The following is a 21,711-nucleotide window of genomic DNA, read 5'->3' on the forward strand; positions in this document are numbered from 1 at the left end:
TGATCGGTGCAGACGTGATCGTGATCGTGGCGTCAGTGGTGGTCCTGGCCATGGGCAGCAGCGGCCAGATGTTCGCAGCATCGGCGCTTCGAGGTCTCCGGTTCTTCCAGATCCTCCGGATGGTGCGCATGGACAGGCGAGGGGGCACCTGGAAGTTGCTCGGATCTGTCGTCTACGCGCACCGTCAGGTGGGGCCACGTGCGCTTGAAACTTATTTGTCTGCAACAATTGTGTGCTCATCTGAGCTGGTTGGCTCGTGGCTTGTTAAACGAGTTGAGGAGCTGAACTGGAGGCACGGGACTCAAAGGAAACAGCGACGCCTTTGTCCTGCCGCGCTTTCGTTTCCTGTATTCAGTTCAGCTGCTGAGCTCGCCTGAGGTATTTCTTGTCTTTTTTTGGAGGTTTTGAGTATTCCTGAGAAAGCATTAGAGAGTCTATGTTTTGCAGGGAAGTTTTATGTAAGACACTTTGTATGTATCATGCTGTTTTTAAGACGATGATCAAAACGAGAACAAGGTGAAAGCAGGAGCCAACGTTTCGACAAGTGGACTTGTCTTTTTCAAAGTGGACTTATTTTTTTCAAGGCGAATATTTCACTTTGAAAAAGACAAGTCCCCTTGTCGAAACGTTGGCACCTGCTTTTACCTGGTTTTTGTTTTGCTCATCGTCTTGACTTTCCATCTCCAGCCTTATCCATGCTGTTTTTAAGTTATGCAGCGGAGGGTGCAGGAAAGGAACTACATTTCTGCCAACATGACGGCTCTGGGAAGTATATCAAAGGATCAGACCAGTCAAGTCCTTAGAGACCACAGAAAATAATGCCCAGTTACAGGCCCGGAACGTGGAACATAAGAGCAACTTTCAACTATAGAAGAGTATAGAGGGAGGTATGTTTATCGCAAAGGCAATGCAGAGATATTCGAGCCTGCTATTCAGCTTTGGGCTAAGAGAAAATGGAAGAAAGGAAAAGGGAGAACTTTGCGTTGGTAGCTATTATAAGAGAGAAGCTTACGTAAAAAAAAATTGAACTCGAGGCCCTGCTTTGAGAGCACGTCAAGTTCACCCTTTCGAAGAAAAACTTACAATGGCCTTCAGTGCCTGTCGAGGAGAGGACGTTCGCCAAGGACACAAAATGACACTTTCCAAAAATATTCAGTTGTCAAAATGCGCCTTTGTGAAAGGCTACATTCAAGGTTTCCATTATGAACCTATAAAATTTCAGCCCATGTTTTACAAGTAATGTGCTTTAACGCGTATCACGTAGCTTAACGTGTTATATTTCGCTCAAAGAATGCTAAAAGAAAGCAGAGGCATTCCCCCCGCCTCCTCACCAACCCCTTGTTACTAGACAATGCCGATCTGTAGGTTTAGCAGCTGTGCACCTTCTCTGCAATCTTATTTGATGCGATTTTTCTGCTTGTCCATTGCAGCAACTCTTAAGGATTTATTAAAAAAAAGCAATGAATAGCCAATAAGAAAATTAAATTTACTATGTGATACAAGTTTTCTTTTTGACTTAAAATACCGCTGTTGTTAAATAGGCTTTTCCACTTCTAGTAAACAAGTCCTTGTGCACGTTAGTCCGAACATTTTTCAGTGTGTCAATTTTAGCTTCTAAACTTACTTCAGGATTAGGGAAATATACCTCTCGCTATCAGTCTCTACGCAGAAAATTTTTCTTGACACCAATTTGCACATTTTATTTATTTATTTATTTATTTATTTATTTATTTATTTATTTATTTATTTATTTATTTATTTATTTATTTATTTATTTATTTATTTATTGTACCCTCAGGGCATACAATGCGTTAGAGAGGGGAAAGGCTATAATCACACAGGAAAAATAGAAAATACCGCACGAGAATACTACGACAAAATAAACAAACATGTCATCAAATAATGAGTTTGGTTGAGCTGACAAAAATCATCAAGGTAGTAAGTTCAGTGTTAATGGGGTCGTAATTGCCTTTCTTATGATTCCTGACACGCTTTGTGGTCCTGCATTTCCGCCTTGATAGAATGCAAAGGGTTAGGTGCAGGACGTCATGATCACTGATACCGGGAATGTGTGTTATAGGGGAGATATAGGGGAGACAGTGTCAACGACACTTCAATGTTTCACGTTATGTTTGTATAGATTGACTACATATTACCTTATAGAAAACAAAACTAAGGCTATAGTTCTTTCCTGTCTATTATACTATACTAAAAATGACCAGCTGTTTTAATGGTGCATCCAGGTAACAAACTTTCTAGATTGAGAAATGTAGAATTACTTCATAGCAATTCCAAACTAAGTAAACGTATGCAGACTATAATGTCTACAAACTATTCCTTCACATGGAAGAGAAACTGCCATGGTTATTAATGGTTATAATTAATACAGATGTATTCATTGGCACTTCAGACTATCGTTCAATAATCGCTCAATAACAATAAAAAAAGTCCGCCCTTGTCCCATTGCCTCGTAGTCTAGCATTTTCGAAGCTCCAAACTGTTTTCGAAGTGCCCAATTCTTGAAGCCACGCCACCAGGAGAATAATGCGAAATACTGCCGGCTTTAACTTCGTGATTACAAGGTCGAAGAAAAGCAGTAAGGAGGTTTTCGATGCGGAAAGCACCTCTCATAGCTATCGTAATACACATCTTTATGTGTATCGGTTGGCCGAGCAAATTTGCATAAAATTTTTTCAATGCTTCTTTATTAGCCATAAACCAATAGGCAAAAACATAAATATATTCCGCGTATAGACATCGCACTTTTGGCGTAATAAAAAGGGATGCGCACTCAGAGAACAACAAGGAGTGCCTTGCAGTGCGTGCGTACTTTATGCCAGATGGGCAACATAAATGTTAGAAATATTGGAGACTAACGTTTATGGGCTAGTTTACTTGTGCATACATTAGGATTCATCGGTACAGTGCTGCACATTCACGTACTCAGAATCACGCGCAGTGACTGCTGCTTCATCAAAATACCGTTGAGGGGTTTTTAAAGGAGAGTTCTTTTATTTACAAATCAGATGTACACTGCTGGAAATATCGCCGACCAAACAAGACACTTGCACCTGAAAGGGTGAACTTGCATACGGTCCAGAATGAACACGCATTCAACCAGGCTGTTTACTGTTTACTTTTCTATCGGCTATGGGTTTCGTGAGAACCATTTTAATTCAATATAATGTTAAACATATATTTTTTGTAGAGCTGGAGGGAGTTGTTTTTTTCTCGAATTCTTTTATATCACACTTAATACATTCAAACATTTTTTTTATTTTGAAGAGGCCTTTTTTCTTTTTCCTTTCATGCCCAAAAAGTGTTTATAGACCTAAATAGAAGTTTGAGGGAAGAATATTAATTTGCTTTAATTACTTTACATTGCGTAGGTACGAGACATAGAGGCATACAAAGGCTGTGTTTTGGAAACTTCTCATTGCCGTAAGCTCTAAACATGGCGCATTATTTCTTTTAATTTAGTTTTATTTCCTTATATATCCCTTGCAAGCTGTCACATAAGAATTGGGAATACAAAAATTGAATCAAAGGTTGTCCGCAATATTATATACAAAACACTTGTTATTTCGTCCAAGAACGCAGATGAAGTGGTGATGGCCGCGATGTGCAGTGAATGACATCTCCTTGCAAATTTCTTCTCGAACCTTTTTAATCTAAAGCGGAAAGCTTTTTTACTGCTTCTCAGCCGCGTTACAGAGCACACATTCGGGGCACACACTACAGTGTCTATAAAAATAGAATACATGATTCAATGAATGAGTGAATGAATGAATGTGTTATTCAATTGAAAGACATATACAGAGGTGTTGAAAATTTCACCTGAGCCTTTAGCCTTATGGCTAGTCATGGGCTCATGCAGCTATTGTACAAGTGTTAGAACTTACTCACGCATACTTTTGTATCAAATATCTAGACTTGACATAAAAGAAATAAAGATAAAGCAAAGGAAAATGTAACTTATAATAGTTTTCATATACAAGGACGTCAATCGAAAATTCAAAGCTACAGAGTAGGTATGACACATCGAACGGAGCAATTTTAGTGCAGTATTAGTGAAATGGAAATAATTACGCTGAAATGACATTGTTTTAGCACACAATGTACACGACATATAGGGCTATTCATCGTGTGATTGACGAAATGTTTGTGTTTTATCATATACTTTTTATATGATAGTTTATCGATTGCCAGACGCATGTTTACTAATGCTTGCTTGTCTCTCTCAATTGCAGGAGCTCATCACTACATTGTACATTGGATTTCTAGGACTCATCTTTTCTTCATTTCTTGTATTTCTCGCCGAGAAAGATATCAACCCTGTAAAGTTTGGCAATTATGCCGATGCCCTTTGGTGGGGTGTGGTGAGTACAGCTTCGGTTTCTTTCATATGCTTTGTTGTCATACGTGAGCACACTTTGCTTTGTAAACTTGATTCCAGGAGTGTACCGTGAATAAAGTTTATTCGTGCACCGTTAGGACGCTGTGATATCTGAAGTGTTGTCGCGCTTTCGCTGCTATCGCTGCTCTACGAGCGCAGGCAAGGCATCTATTCTGCTGAGCATATGATGTTGTCATAGCTTGTAGCCGTACAATGTGGGACATTTATTACAAGCATGGCATGCTTACATTACATTACATTACATGTGGCAGGAAAAGATAGAATAAAAGTCGGTTAAATCATAGACGGAGGAGATATGCTTGAGGAGCTTGCCGCCTTTTGTACGCAATGCCTCACGACTTCAAGTATACCAGAGATTGGAAGAATGCCAACATTGTATTAATCCGTGAGAAGCAAGACGTTAAGGACTCGAAAAATAATAGGCCCATTAGCTTGCTTTCAGTATTTTATAAAATATTAACCAAGATAATTTCCAATAGAATCAGGGTAACACGACTTCAATTAATGAAGGGAACAGGCTAGCTTCAGAGAGGTGTATTCTAGCATGGATCTCATCCATGTCATCAGTACGATAAACGAGAAATCTGCGGAGTATGATCAGCCTCTCTATATGACTTTCATATATAATGAAAAGGCACTTGATTCAGTAAAGATACCAGCAGTCATAGAGGCATTGCGTAATCAAGGAGTACAGGAGGCATACGTGAATATCTTAGCAAATATCTACAAAGATTTCACAGCTATCTTGGTTCTCCACAAGAAAAGTAGAAAGTTACCTATCAAGAAAGGGGTCATGCAAGCAAACAATCTCTCCAATGCTATTCCCTGCATGCTTAGAAGTATTCAAGCTCTTAGACTGGGAAGGCTTATGAGTGAGGATCAATGGCAAATATTTCAGCAACCTTCGGTTGGCAGATTACATTGTCCTTCTCAGCAACACAGGGAACGAATTACAAATGATTGAGGACCTTAACCGAGAAAGTCCAAGTGTGGGGTTGAAGGATTATTATTCAGAAGACAATTCTAATGTTCAATAGCCTGGCAAGGGAACAAGAATTCAGGATCGCCAGTCGCCTCTAGAGTCTGTACAGGAGTATGTTTATCTACGCTAATTACTCACAGGGGACCTTGATCAGGAGAAGGAATTTACAGAAGAATAAAAATGGGTTGGGGCGCTTACGGCAGGCATTACTAAACCCGACTGGAAGCTTACCACTGTCGTTGAAAAAAAAAATTATACAATCATTGCATTCTACCATTGCTAACATATGGGGCAAAAGCTTGAATGCTAGCAAAGAAAATGCAAACCAAGTTAAGGACCGCGCAAAGAGTGATGGAACGAAAAATGTTAGGGGTAACCTGAAGAGACAGGAAGAGAGCGGGGGGGATCAGAGAGCAAACGGGGGATTGCCGATATTCTTGTTGACATTAAGAGAAAAAAATGGACTTGGCAGGCCATGTAATGCGTAGAGTAGATAGCCGGTGGACCATTAGAGTTACAGAGTGGATACCAAGAGAATGGAAGCGCAGTCGAGGGCGGTATAAAAATATGTGGGATAAGAAAATTTGAAAATTTTCAGGCGCAAATTGGAATTAGCTAGCGCAAGACAGGGGTAATTGCAGGTCCCAGAAGAAGACTTCGTCCTGTAGTGGACCTAAAAAAATAGGCTTACGATGATGACGACGATGATGATGATGCTTACATTTTTCCGATAATGACATCTACAAAATTGTTGTTATCAAATATGATAAAACGTCACCACATTTCAAATGCCAATTTCATCGCTCTGGTATCGCTGTGGTGTTTGAGCTTGAGTTTATTCAACCACATGGTACATGAGAAATACCACCTTTATGAAGTTTAGCACATGCCTTAAGTAATGTTCAGAATGAACAAATACTTTAATTAAAAGACGTTACGTTTGTGGTATCACGTGACTGGCAATTTCTTCAGGCTTTATGTATATTTCAATATTAATCACCACTCTAATAGGATAACGTACGTGGTACACTATAGGGTTGAAATTAGGCACATTAATTACGTGCAGCGCATTTGACAGCCACAATAGTCCCGCATTGGCTTCAAAGCCGTAATTTGATCATTTCAAAGCGCAACTTTTTTTGCGACCCTCCCGTACTCTCCTGGCTGTGGCTGCTGGGCGATGCTTTTGTCTCACCGAATGGCGCACACATTAAAAAAAAAATCACGCGCCATGCCACTGCTGTGAAGGTGAATTACCAGCGAAATTGTGTAGCACACGACACAGAGCTGACACCAGCTTAGATCATAGCTATAAGCAAATTTCATTTCTCTTGAGCGTTGACGGCGGTCATCCCGAAGAAAGACACACGCACACACACACTTTTATTTTGACTGGTGGCTTTGATCGGCGGCATACGTTCGCGTGGAAGACTACCGCCAGCTCGGGAAGTCGGATCAAAGTAGAAACGTGCGACAAAACCGCCACCCAGGGAGAGCGGAAGGAAACTAGGAACGCGAGCGCTTGGAACGACGACAGTGAGCGGGCGGTGGAGTTTGTTGGCGGACACGAAAATGCATGGAACCCTAGCCATAAACAGCGTCTCTGTAAAAAAAAGGGCACACGCCTGCGCGGCCCACGCAGCACAGTCACAGCGTAAGCTGGTGGAGCAGCTCAAGAGTAGCTCCAAATTCGGCACCACGCACAACAGGGTCTTCGCGGCAAAGTCTCTCCGCCTCGTTTTGGCGAGAACGATCTGAACTGTCCACCCGGCGTCGACAGCGAGCTGCGGCTTGTAATGCTCTCTGGAGAGCAGACTGCTGAGCCTGATGATGCCTGGTTGTAGCCGCGCACGATGCTCTACAATTCGCTTCTTCAGCAGCGGTTCGTACCTTGCGAGGAGACGCCATAACGTGTACTGAAGAGGTATCCATAATACGTGGCGCACATCTCACATCCCTTTACTCGTGCTACGGTAGGTTGTTGTTGATGATGATGACTGTTTTTTTTTTGGAATCTTCAAAACGGGCTGGTGACAAATAGTCACCTAGCCTGCTTGAATTAACCAGGCATTGATTGCGTGCCTCGTCTGAACCGCAGCTCGTCGTCTGCGCCTGCGCGCCTGCCTAGGGGGCATTTATGTAGCATTTTCCCGCTGCCTGATAGCCAGCGCTTGCGTGGATCTGTGGTGAAGAATCCGACTCCCACGCAGCGGGCCTGGGTTCGATCCCGGCGGGGACCCGGTACTTTTTTTCGCACTTCAGGCGATAGCGGTGACGGTCACCGGCATCGGCGGCGGACACCATCGCGAACCGAAACGGCGATTGGAATGAGCCTATAACAGCTTACGCTGTAAAATAATTACGTGCCCGGTGGTGGGATCGAACATTGGTCCCCTAGCACAGCAACGCAATGCTCTAATTATTAGGCTAAAATTGCATGCGCACTTCTATGCGATGATCTTTGAGATGATCGCCACATACAATGCTACATTGCGATAGCACGGTGATGTGAGAGACCATGCGCACGCGCGCCAGTTTTTCTATACGCCAAGGACGCAGGAATGAAATAGGCAAATTTGTAGCATTTCAATAACCGCTTCACGCAGATTCCTGCGCGTTGGATGCGCGTTAATTGCGTTAGTAACAGCGACATTGTGTTGAACGTGCATTGCGGGAATAGCTTGTATGCGCTGAGCGATACATTGCGTGCACAGTCGCACACTTTTTGTAGCCACATTTTGCTTTCACACGCTCACAAGATTTTAACTATTGAAGCGCACGACAACTGAAAAGCAGTGCGCAGAAAAAAAGCACATTGTGCCAAAAATATACCTCACGGAAATGAAATACCTTGAATTAGTACGCTTTCGTTTAGTGCTACTGAGTTAGTACTTCAAACTGCGTAAATATGAATGTTGTTACCGTACTTCCTCTGTGGTAATAGTCTGAGCATTGACGTATTGCTGCCCCGTTAACACGCCTTACACGCGACGATGTTCCCTTTCTGTGGGGTGAAAATGAGCAAGCAGCATTTGACGAACTACGCCAGCGCCTGCAAACGCTTCTAGTTCTTGCGCACTTTGACCTGGAAGCCCCTACAGAACTTCACAGCGATGCGAGCAATGTTGGTCAGGGGGCCGTACTGGTGCAGTGGCAAGACGGCTTCGAAAAAGTAATCGCTTACGCCAGCCGAACTCTCTCTCGTACGGAGGAAAACTACTCGACTACCGAGAAGGAATGCCTCGCCGTGGTGTGGGCGGTTACCAAATTTTTCCCGTATTTGTACGGCCGTTCATTCAAAGTTGTCAGCGATCATCATTCTCTTTGTTGGCTGACTAACTTGAAAGATCCATCTGGCCGTCTGGCGCGCTGGAGTCTTAGGCTTCAGGAGTTCAACATGACCATAATTTACAAATCTGGGAAAAGGCGCACCGACGCCGACTGCCTTTCGCGGTCACCCGTCGAGCCCGCAGGAAACGATGACGTGGACGTGGATGCTGCATTTTTGTGAGTCGTCGACGCCGTCACCGTTTCACAGGAGCAGCGCCACGACCCAGAGCTGCTCCCACTCATTAATTTTTTGGAAGGCCGAAGTAAAGACGTCCCGCGACTCTATGCCAGGGGACTGCCGTTGTTTGTCTGCGGAATGATGTTCTCTATAAGAAAAACTTTTCTGCAAGTGATAGCATGCACCTGCTTGTCGTACCGGCATCACTTCGCAAAGAAATACTAACAGCATGCAACAATGAAGCCACCTCAGGTCATCAAGGCTACACGAGAACACTGTCCCGACTCCGACGCGAGTACTATTGGCCAAAGCTACCCGCTGCTGTGAAACATCATGTACAAACATGTGCCGACTGCCAAAGACGCAAAACACCTCCCGGCAAGCCTGCAGGTCTGTTACATCCAGTCGAGGTACCAGGACAGCCTTTCACCCAAGTTGGAATGAATTTCCTGGGCCCATTTCCAACGTCTACAGCCGGAAACAAATGGATCATTGTCGCAACCGATTACCTGACGCGCTACGCGGAGACTACAGCTACGCAGCGGGGCACAGCAGCCGAAGCGGTTCGTTTTTCATCGAAAACGTCGTCCTTCGGCACGGTGCCCCAAAAGTAGTCATCACAGACAGGGTAACTGCCTTCACTGCAGATCTTCTTGACTCGGTTCTCACATCAAGTGGTACAAGCCACTGGAAAACAACCGCATATCATCCCCAAACCAACGGACTAACCGAGCGGCTTAATAAGAGCCTCGCAGACACGCTATGCATGTACGTCGACGTGGAACACAAGAACTGGGATCATATTTTGCCTTATGTAACTTTCGCATACAATACCGCTCGACAAGAAACTACTCGAATGACACCCTACAGCTTGGTCCACGGTCGCGAAGCCAGGTCGACGTAGGATGCCATGGTGCCTCACGAGTGTGACGACATACCTACCGACGTTGTCGAATTTACTCAGCGCGCCGAAGAAGCCAGACAGCTTGCCCGCGTACGTATCTGCTATCAGCAAAACCAAGATGCAAAACGGGACGATCTTCGACACAGGTCCGTTCTCTACACTCTCGGCGATAAAGTATGGGTTTGGATACGCATACGCCGTCGTGGACTTTCTGAAAAACTGCTAAGACGGTACTTTGGGCCGTACAGAATGATTCGACGCCTGAGCGACGTGACCTACGAGGTCGTTCCTGACAGTGACAGTAGCTCCAGTCGCCGCAAGAGCTTACCCGAAGTGGTGCGTGTGGTACGGATGAAGCCGTATCTGTCGAACTAAGTTTCGTTTGTTCTTTCTGTTGTTTTTTCTGTTATTGTTTTGCGTGTCTTACTCTGTGCCATTTGTACACCGCCCTCATATGCTTAAGTTGCGCATCGGGACGATGCTTCCTTCGGAGGGCCGCAAATGCCGCGCCTGTGCTCCGATGACGAGGAGGACTATGCGAGCAGGCATGCGCGTTTCTATCAAAGCGCGGCGAAGAAGAAGTCGCAGTAGCGCGCTGTATTAAAAAGGCGACCTGCTGCTATTCCTCTTGATCAGGGCTGTGCGACCTCTGTTTTTGACGTTTCGACAATATATTGAAAGAGCAGATATATTGCCGGCTCGTTGCGATAACGACCTGTGCGAGCTGTGGCACAGCGGTGTGAAGTAACGAAGAGTCATTTCGTAGTCAGGCGAACGTCTGTGCGCTGATTTGATTGTGGTACTGGTCTGCTGTTTTCATGTTACACCACGTGTCATAATTGTAATTTGCAATTTTGATTTTTTTAGAACAGGTAGTGAAATTCATGGCGCGGAACGTAGCGAAGAAGTTTGAAAAAAAAAATATCCAGAACTTTTTTTTGTCTGTTTGCTTAATAGGCCAATGCTCGAGTTTACATAGCGCGATAAATATACGCATATTAAGGTTATTGCAGCTTTATTTTTTTATTTTTGCTCAGTAAGCCTGATGCTAAGACAAATTTTTACTGGTAATGCAATTCATTGTGCGCCTGATGAGGAAAGCTTTTGATGTATAAAGTCTGTGAAGAAGTAAACCAAATTCCCCAGCACCCTACTCATGCATCTTTGACTTTAGCCCTGTAATGCTCATGGTATCGTTTTTGCTACGCTGAGTTCGACTCCTATACATTCTGATTTAAAGACAGGAAATCCAACCCGTAAGATATAATAGCGCTTGTGCATGATACCCTCGAGCGGAGGTCCAGTTGTGCATAATTCAGCGCATTAAATATTAAGCAATTTATTATCGTACTCAAATTGTTTTATTAAGAACAGCACTTCATTTTTTTTGTTTTTGTACAAATGTACTCCCCCAAAAAGATGCAGGTGCGACGCGTACTTCACCGTTCTAACACTACCCTGCCGATTAACTCCAAATTTAGTCACGAGGCCGCGACTTCCATGTTATGAAATCTTTGTTAAGTTTTGAGTCCGCGATAAATTCAAAGATAACGTGCCTCTACGCCGACATCTCATCCTCAGCCACATGGCCCTACGGTGCCGCCGAGGCAGGCAACAGAACCGTAGTAACGGACGAGAGATATCTACTTACTATATATAGGAAGGAAAACCGCGCATGAAAGAGAAGCCACAGTGATTGGCTTCGCGCCAGAGTATCGTCATGCGTCGCCTGAGGAAGTCCAGGAACCACGAGAGCTACACGGGTAGGTCGTTGTAGCTACAGACAGCAGCTGTTTCACCTGTGCTGTCCGAAAAAAAGAAAAGATCTAGTTCATCTTAAGCGGGCATAGGCTATGTTCCTGAATAATGGAACATGCGCGAAAGTATATCTGCACATAAACCGTCAAGAAACCTATATGAAATCTATCCAGCGTTTCTTTTACATGTTGGGCCGGCAGTATAGTGTAAGGTATGCTCAATGGAGAAGAAACCTGCATGCGATACAGTTGTTGCAATGAGCACTTTGCTTAATTATCGCGATAGTGAGAACCTATATTTAGGTAGTATGGTATCTGTAAAACAGTTTTCTCGACTGCTCTTCGTTAAGATGAGTCGTCCTTTTCATTCAGAAAATTGCTGTGGTGCTTGACCTATCTGAACAGATAGTTAACAAATAGATACATAGAATAGATAGACAACGAATATATTAATGTGCAATGGACCCTATTTTTGTTATTACAGCCAAGCTGTTAGCCTCTAGTTGGCCGAGATTTTTCGTGGCGTGCTCAAAAAAGAAGAAAAAAACGGCCGCTGGAAAAATGGGTTTGTGCATCAGTTTAGACGTGGTAGACTAATGTTTTCCGGCATATTTGCATAGCAGTCCGATTCTATCATATCTGTAGGTTGTGTGTAAGCCGTACTTTTCGAATTTTCCGACGCATTTTACTCGGAGCAAGTCAATTACTTCAATAACGGACTTGCGTTAGGCGGAAGGCCTACAAGAATGATGATGCATACTGCGCTAACTGTACCACCACGTAGCGGCCGTGGTCACTCTGACAGACCTCGACCGGCAGCAGGACAAGGACTTTGTCTTTGAACTCCCGCGCAACATGTTTATGTTTTCTCGTTAAGTCGTAATTCACGCATTTTCTGACGCAATTTACCTTTAAACCATACTTTAGGTTCATCAGGCACTTGCCCTTGGTGGACGGCCTAGAAAAATGCCGACGATGTACGCGGCACTTCCGCACACGTGCGGGCGCGCTTGACGTACGCCGCTTGTGGTGGTGGTGCTTGTGTAGCGTCATGTGACGTCAGTTGGGGCGGTAGTATACTTGTGTAACATCCGCACCGGCTTCCCTGTACAGCCACTTTCACAGCATAGGTTGGAGGCGGATTTGTATTCTTCCCCGTATATTAATTTCACAGATAATAATTCATTTGCGCCGCATAGTCGTATACATGAGCGCATACCTTTACGATCGCCGAACGCTGTGTAGTATTTGCTTGTTCATGCGTGCGTGCCTCATACGTAACGAGTAAAAGGTCTCCAAAGCATTTATTATGAAGACTGTGGAGTGCCTGGTGTTGTTGATCAGACAGCTGGGGTGACTTACTAAGTCAAAACGAACGTTTTGCTGTTCCAAATTTCATACGAAACAATTATTAGTACACAATGGCGTTATTATCACAGCAGGGTTCTTAAATACCGCCGAATTACCGTGGCGGCCACCTGTTAATGCTCACGACGGAAACTGATGCATTCGATAGTCTTCCAAAGTCTCGTATGATGAAGTAAAAACATATCCGTGGCACTATAGGGCGACCCGTCGTGAATCTATTGCAAGAAAAACAAAGTTCTAAATGTGCCTCGTATCAACGGGCCTAGACTAGCTGCCAGTTGTCGTCATATGAATGAGTGCTGTGACATTCTGACTTGCCGAGGCCAACAAACCAAATGGTTGTTTAGCACTAGCACTAGCGCCTTGCCAGTAGTTGCCTTACACTTAGTTGTGCAGCTAGCTGTCCAGGCTGCGTTTATGCACATTTAGCAATAACGCGTATTAAAGAAGTGAATGGGTAGTACATGTAGAGTAACGTCTGTCGCAAAATTAGGACTTAGTGACAAGTTTACGACACGTACTCGACACCTTTTACCAGACGTCATTACATTGGTTTACGGTTGGTAACGTTCGAAGTGACGAAGAAATGACGTGATAAAAGGAACATTAAACCTGTCACGTTTAATAACCTAATGACAGATGCACGAGAAAGGGGAAGGACACATCACGTGCAAATACTGCTGGCAATGCACGTTCAACACAGATTATCACTTGCGAAACATTTCAGAAATCAACGCTTGGGCACAAACGTTTTTGTTACAAACAATACATAAACAATATCTACTGTGCAGATATTAGATTGCTTCTATGTGAGGGAAGAGGCATGTGGCGAAGGCATCGCTCGAAAGTAATCCATGGAAGTGGATTTCCATGATTTAATACATATGATATATTACAGATGCATTACTAATGCATTGGCAGGGCGTTTTATTGAAAACATCGTGACGCTAGTGGAAGGATAAGGGTGCCAAGAGACGGTGAGCATGCAGCGCGGTGATAAAAGGCGAAGGCAAGCGATTGTCGGCTGTCATCAGCTTCTTTTGATTGCTCTGTTTCCGCTTAGAGACGTAAACAGAGCGTGAATGGGAAATCAATGACGAAATCACGCGCATTTCGAACATCGACGCTGTCGCAAAAGTTGAACTTCCTTTTGCAACTCATACATGGAACGGCTAACAAAAATATATACATGCATGTAGTGAACAGAGAAAAATAGCTGCTTCATAACTTGAAACAACAAAACAGATACACACACTGCTACTGCGCTAAAGGTTTGCAAACTTGGAACTTTTGCAACCATGACCGTATAGATAGCTTGAGGGTGTCGAGGTTATGAAAGTGCTATGGCGAATCCCGCAAAATTATTTTCCGACTAGGTTTGTTTATTACCAATTTTAGGCTGTTTACATATTTCATAAAGTAACTGTATGCTCTTAATTAATATTTATTGTTTACGGAAAGACCTCTAAGCTTGTTTCCACACTCTACTACCCGCCATCTTTTCCAGCTACAGGCTTAAAGTGCGTTGTACGCGTAATCTGGTATCTACAATAATACTTACGTGCAGACCAGGATACTCTGTTAGAGCCCATATTTCTTAGCGCATATTTTTAGTATCTCACATTGTTGTGCCTAAAGTATTGAAATCCTCAAATCTGACCTGCGTTCCCAAGTTCATGAATTTGCTAACATACTTATGATGCATTGCAGTCAGCCAACCAAACGGCCAAAGCTGGGCACTGAAAACGTTTTGTGAAATCTTTTTAACCCAAAATAATTTACCGTAATTTTTTTTCTGTGCCGCTAATTCATATTCTAAGTTCTGTATCCAAACAACTGTGGATTGGAACATTCTATTGCAGGGTGAACACTTAACTTGCGAAAATATTTTGTTTTTTGTTCCCCAACGCTCGTGTCATGAAGTATACGACATCGTACACAGGTGACGAACTGTTCGCCGAAGCACTTGTAAAAGTTAATAATAATAATAATAATAATAATAATAATAATAATAATAATAATAATAATAATAATAATAATAATAATAACAATAATAATAATAATAATAATAATAATCTTGTCTGAAGTAGTGCTCATATCAGACAATTTTTTTTTGCTCCGAACGTCATCCCTATTGTTTTTACCCTTGTGTTACCAGATGCTATGGTGTTACTTAGCCTTGTGTTATCTCCTGTATTGTGACGCGCTCACGGCCCTGCCGTACTTGATCAGCGGCGCTCGGGCGAATCAGTCGCTGGCAGCTTTTGCAGAGTCGCCAGCTGCACGTAACACTCCCTCTTCCCCTCCTCTTCCGAACGAGTCCCACACGGTAATTCTTGGCACCATCGAGCTTCACCGTGGGTGCCCGGAAATCGGAACACCGCATTTTCTTCCCCTCCTTGTAATATGATATGTTGTTATTAGTGTTCTTTTTTGCACAGCTTTGCCCGATCGATATTTAAATGCCGCTTAATTGCACCCAGTTCGTCTGGCAGCACCACCGCTTGTTATCCATATCGACCACTTCCGCTCCGCCGGACAAAAAGAACATCGAGGCTGAGGTCAGCGCGCAAGGGGGAAAAATAAATGTTTTTTTTTCATTTGGTACGCGCTCCTGGTGTCGACATTAACGAATCACACGTGATTGAGTAAGCTCTTCCTGTTCGCATCTGGAGATGTCGAAACTCCGTGCGCGTGCGATCCAGAGGAGAGCAAATAACAAGATTGGTGCTTGCCGGTTTTGAGCCAGTATTCACAAACAGTTCTTTCGTTAGAATTGCTTATGCGAGAAAATTCCAGCTGATGGTGACGTTGGACATAGCGAATGCGGCCAGCCAGTGGTGAGCGTCACTTATGAATTAAAATCTTGTGGATACGGCCCCTCTTCATAACCTTCAGTCGTATGAGAAGTGTAGTTCGGCACGAGTAGTATTTTTTGCTGATAAAGATTTCGCGCCATGTAACTTTAGAAATTCCGCATGCTTCATTTGGCTTTTCCGCTCAGGCAGCATGCATGTGCCCCACCGTTGCCGCCACTGCAGTTAAGCGTCCTGTGAGGGATTCGATACTTTCACGATGACACTAAGAGTGATGTAGGAGAGTGTATTTTATGAATGGGGGAAGTAATCAATGACACGGCGCAAAAATACAATTTAACTTGTCAGTAAGCGCATCACCATTTTCAGAACGCTGGGTTACAGGAGATGTGGACGGCAGCAACAAAGCATATATCGGCATGCTGTGACGCGGAGTGAAATCAAGGGAGGAAGAAAACAAGAGGTAAAAGGTAGATACGTTAACCACATTAAGTGTCCGGTTGGCTACTCTGCACAGGGGGTGGGTTAAGGGCAGAAAATATTAGAAAACCAGAGATTAAGAAAGGGGAAAGAAAAGAAAAAGGAACGCATCAGTTCACACATCAAGACAGCTCACAAAGCTAATACGGTAATAATTTAAATTACCGTATCCTACTTAAAGGGACACTAAAGGCAGATACTAAGTCATGCTAAAGTGATGTATTATTGCTCGAGTATCTCTAAAGCGTCAATATTATCGCGAGCAGAGCCTTAGTAATAGAGAAATTGAGGTAAATGCAGGACACGATTAGAGACTCCCCCCGGGACATTCAGGTACTCGCCCGATGACGAAGGCACTCCTCATTTAAATTATGTCGCTAGTACTGAACCACTCGTTATAAAACATCATTGTACTGTATTATAAGAAGAAAGAAAATACTACTTCACCAGTTCTATTACACTTTTACAAAAAAAGAACTAACTGACATTACACCGTTGACAACAACGCGGGCGGTCGGAAGGTTTCGTGTTCGCTCGACTCTGCGCCGCCCGCACTTGCGCGTTTATGTTTTTCTGTTATCGTGTAGTGTTGCGCTTGTTTGTCTGGCTCGCGAACCTCGCACTGACTGCAAGTATCAGAGAATTCCATTTCCATGCGACGTCGCGGAATGCCCGAACGGTCTACGCCGCTTTAGCAAAATCAGCTGCAGCTGCGCACCGTACCGCCATCTGTTCGGCGCCGTTTCACTCATCAACGGCAGCAAAGGGCGGTAATGGCGTATGCAACGTCACCACTCCTCGGTTGGCGTGGTGGGTGATTTGAATTGCAATGAAGGTATTTGGACCCTTCAGATCCAATTTTATCGTAAACTAAGTCTTTTCTTTCCACGAGACAAGCGTTCCGAGGTTTCTGGAAAGGTATGTAAACAGTCCACGTCGACTTAGTATTTGCCTTTAGTGTCCCTTTAACTGCTCATACAAAGCGTCGGTAGCGAGATAATTGTAAACATGCAGTCCTTTTTATCACTTTGCTTCGACAATAGCATTGGCTCAACGCAAAAACATTTAAAACACATTGTGGTTGGAGAAAGAGCAAAAGACGATCGCTATATACCAGCGTCGCTACTGCCATCCATGGATCCAATTACCCAGTAATCCATAAACAGTAATAAGTTGGCGGACTAGCTGAAACACTCTAATGAAGCATTCATTCGGGAATACTATAAGCTAACTCACGTTCCCATCATAGCTAACCTGGCTCCGCGGAGTAACACCACTAGTTATCTGGTTGAGCGGGCTCGTCGCTCTGAAAAAAAAAAGAAAAAACTTTTATGTACACTAGAACGATAAATATCTTGACTGTTCTTAATGCTGCCGTTCAGGGGCAAAACCATGGACTTTGATATGCGATGAATGAGTAAAAATTAAAGGGCAACTCGGAAAAACTGCCTAACTACTCTAAGTTTCTCCTCAAATCACTTTTTTCTACGGAAAGATTAGTAATCTTCAGAGACTCCCGCCACCCAATGTTCAGTCTTCCGGACCAGAAAATAGACGGCTAGAAACCTCTACCCCTCCAGAGAGAGAGAGAAAAAAAGGTGAAGGAAAGACAGGGAGGTTAACCAGACATTATCTCCGGTTGGCTACCCTGTACCGGGGGAGGGGTAAAGGGATGCGACAGGAGAGAGAGAGAAAAAATAAGTACAAAAAAGGGAAAAAAAAAGGAAAGAAAAAAAAATCACACACACACACACAACTGAACTGTTTCTGTGGGCATTGTCAGTCTGCGAAGGCGTTCTAGTGTTGAATAGTGTCAACGTCCCATCCTACGTCACACAGTGTACAGTCACAATTTGTCACTGAGTTCGGTGTCTTTTAAATAACGCACCAGTGCCTTCAAGGTGGCTCGCGCTGTTTTTCGTGTAGGCCAGTTTACAAGGATGTTGATTTGCGTTATTAAGCGTTTGTCCAGTTGACCTATCGTGGCTGAGAGAGCTGCTCTCTGCGGGTTAAAACGAGGGCACTCACAAAGAAGGTGTGCGATATTTTCGTTGCACCGGAAGAGCGTTCTAATCAAAGTCGGTCAGATAGGCCGGTGGCTCGTAAGAAGCGCAGAAGCGCCTGCACGGCCTTCTTCTGTGACGTTGGGTCCAGTCTGTGGTGGAGAATTTTTTCTTCCGACAGAGGCCGGTCGTCCAATTGGTTGAACGTGTTGGTAAGAAAATGTCTTTGCGCACTGTACTGCGGGCAGTCGCACAAAATATGTACAATTGATTCTTCATTGCCGCAGTGGTCACAGGCTGCGCTGTCGGCCATTCCTATGCGGAACGCATAGGCGTTGGTAAACGCAACGCCCAACCATAATCTGCACAAAAGTGTTGCGTCTCCTCGGCGAAGCCTTGATGGTACTCGAAGGCTTAGGGTTGGGTCCAGAGAGTATAAGCGAGCATGCATGAGGTGCGATTCATTCCATTGTGACCTTGTGCGTTGGTGGGCGATCACGCGGAGCTTCCGTGCAGCGTCAGTCCTAGAAAGTGGAATGGGTCGTTTGTGATCTTCTTTATGAGCTGTGCGGGCAGCTTGATCGGCCCGTTCATTGCCGATAATTCCACAGTGACTTGGAAGCCACTGAAAAGTTATTTCTTGCCCTATCTCAGTCAGATTGTGTATTGCCTCGGCAATCTCAAAGACCAGCTGCTCGTGTGGACCGCGGCGTAAAGGTGATAGTAGAGACTGCAGAGCCGCCTTTGAGTCGGAGAAAATTGTCCATTTGTGTGTCACTTGATCACTAATGAATTGCAGCGCGGCACAAAGTGCTGCGAGCTCTGCTGCCGTCGATGTTGTGACGTGAGACGTCTTGAATTTAATAGTTGTGCCCATCGTTGGTATCACTACTGCCGCGGTAGAGCTGTTCGGCAGGACGGAGCCGTCGGTGTATATATGGGCAGAGTCTTGGTACTTCTCGTACAACAGAAGTAAGGCGAGCTGTTTAAGGGCTGGTGATGACAGCTCTGCTTTTTTGTGGATGCCAGGTATTGTCAGGTTGATATTTGGCTGTGTAAGGCACCACGGAGGAATCGAAGGTCTTGCGGCAGGAGTGAAGCAAGTTGGTAATGATTCACCATGCGTGGCTATTGTTTGGCAGAAAGAGGTACGTTGTCTGTCCGCTGGCAGAGATGCCAGGTGGTGGTGGGGAGTCCGGGCAAGATGTCGTATATCTGTCCTTAATGCTTCAACCTCAATGTGAGTCTTGGCGAGGTGGTCTCCAGCAATTGCTATAGTCGCCACTGTGGATGCACTCCGAGGCAGGCCTAGGCAAATGCGGAGCGCTTGTGCTTGAACACTTTGTATGGTGCGCAGACTCATTTTGTTGACGTTAGTTAAGGCTGGCAAGCTGTACCGCAGGAAGCCAAGAAACAGCACATTGTATAGTTGCAGCATAGCACTTGTGGACATTCCCCATGTCTTTCCAGTGAAGAACTTAAACAGGTGACAGATGCCTGTTAACCGCTTCTTCATGTATGAAACATGATGGCTCCATGACATGTCTCTGTCAATTATAACGCCTAGAAACTTGTAAGATCGAATGTAGGGTATTCTTTGGCCATTTATCAATACGCTGTAGTCTGCCATGGGCTTCCGTGTAAATGCCACAAGTGCGCATTTCTCAGACGATATTTCCAGACCTCGATTCCGGAGGTAAATAGCAGTCTGAGATGCGGCTTTCTGGATCCTCGCACGCAGTTGTAGGCGTGTTACTGCAGACGTCCAAACGCAGATGTCATCCGCATACATTGATAGCTGAACTGTGCTTGGCAGGTGCTCAATGAGAGACAGGAGAGTCAGATTAAACAGCACAGGGCTGAGGACACCGCCCTGGGGGACGCCGCGGTAGCTGTAATGTAGAGAGGTGTGGCCGTCCTCAGTGTTCACGAAAAAGGATCGCATGGAGAGGTAGTCGCGTATCCATTGAAACATCCGGCCGCCCACACCTACCTCTTCGAGAGCAGTAAGTATGGCTTCATGTGTAATGTTGTCATATGCCCCTTTCACGTCAAGAAACAAGGAAGCGCAAAGACGCTTTCGGCATTTTTCGTGCTGAACGTAGGTGACTAGGTCGACGACGTTATCTATTGATGATCGACCACGGCGAAAGCCCGTCATAGCCTCTGGGTAAATGTTGTGGTACTCTAGGTACCACTCCAGGCGTCCTAGGATCATTCTCTCCATTACTTTGCCCACACAACTAGCCAAAGCGATCGGGCGATACGATGAGAGCTCCAAAGGCGATTTGCCAGGCTTCAGTAGTGGAACCAGGCGACTGGTTTTCCAGCTTATCGGGAGCGTGCCATCTCGCCAAGATTCATTGTAGAGCTCTAGGAGAACAATGCTTGCGCGCTCACCCAGATGACGTAGGGCTCTGTAAGAAATGCCGTCAGGTCCTGGAGCCGATGTGCGTCCACACAAAGCTAGTGCTGCCTTAAGTTCATGGATTGAAAAAGGTAGATCCATGCGTTGATCTCGCGGTGGTGGAGAGCTACTCAAAGGCGGAAAATTGTTGGGAGAAGTGAGTTGGCCGGATAATCTGGCGCAGAACTCTTCTGCCACGTCAATATCCGGTCGCTGTTGTGAAAGGGCTAGGGCCTTGAATGGAAACCGCTGCACGGGCAGTGTCCGGAGACCTCGTACCGTCCTCCACAATTGCGATAAAGGCTTGCGAGGGTCTAGAGACTCACAGAACGCAGCCCAGCGTTGTGATTCCAGCTTAGCTAACCGGCGCTGGATCTTCTTTTGGATGCGTCTGGCGGTCCGTAAATCATCCATTGCATGCGTGCGGCGGTACCTTCGTTCAGCACGTCGACGAATTGCTCGAAGTCGTTCTAATTCTATATCAAATTCCGTTAGCTTCGAAGAGCATGTCAGAGTGCACATAGTATCTTGTACTGCACTCTTGATAGTCTCTTCCAAACGATGTGAAATGTTGTCTTGACAGTGCTCTTCCATGAGAGACTGAAATTTGGTCCAGTCCACTCTTTGGATGGTATCGCGTATCTTGGAAGGAGATAATCCGCTTATTTTGACGTATGTGGGAATGTGGTCACTCCCATGTGTTTCTATATCTGCAAACCACCCAGCACGTCTGACGAGGCTTCGTGAGACAAACGCCAAGTCCAGACAGCTGCTGTACGTGGAGCCACGTAAGAACGTAGGACTGCCGTCATTTAACAACAAAAGTTCATTGTCATGGGCGACGGATACCAAATGTCTGCCTTTCGCGTTGATCTTCGTACTGCCCCACAGTGTGTGATGAGCGTTGAAATCCCCAATGATGACCCACGGATCAGGAGTTGATGATAGGATGTCGCGTAGTCTTGTTTGATCAAATCGACTTGATGGAGACAGGTAAGCGCCCACAACGGTGATGGTAAGTTTCTTCTTTTTCACTGTTAGACATATATATTGATTATCGTCATGAGGA

General features: G+C 44.7%; 1 protein-coding gene across 1 annotated transcript in view; it reads left to right on the forward strand.

Moving 5' to 3' along the window:
- The window catches only part of LOC119461642 (potassium voltage-gated channel subfamily KQT member 1-like), a 283,324-nt gene that overhangs the window by 180,747 nt on the left and 80,866 nt on the right, over positions 1–21,711 (forward strand). The window contains exons 4-5 of the mRNA XM_037723006.2: positions 13–188; positions 4,251–4,379. Coding sequence (XP_037578934.1) covers positions 13–188; positions 4,251–4,379 — 305 coding nt within the window. The remainder of the gene's footprint in view (positions 1–12; positions 189–4,250; positions 4,380–21,711) is intronic.

Source organism: Dermacentor silvarum, chromosome 8 (assembly GCF_013339745.2).
Source record: "Dermacentor silvarum isolate Dsil-2018 chromosome 8, BIME_Dsil_1.4, whole genome shotgun sequence".
In the NCBI taxonomy this organism is placed as follows: Eukaryota; Metazoa; Arthropoda; class Arachnida; order Ixodida; family Ixodidae; genus Dermacentor; species Dermacentor silvarum.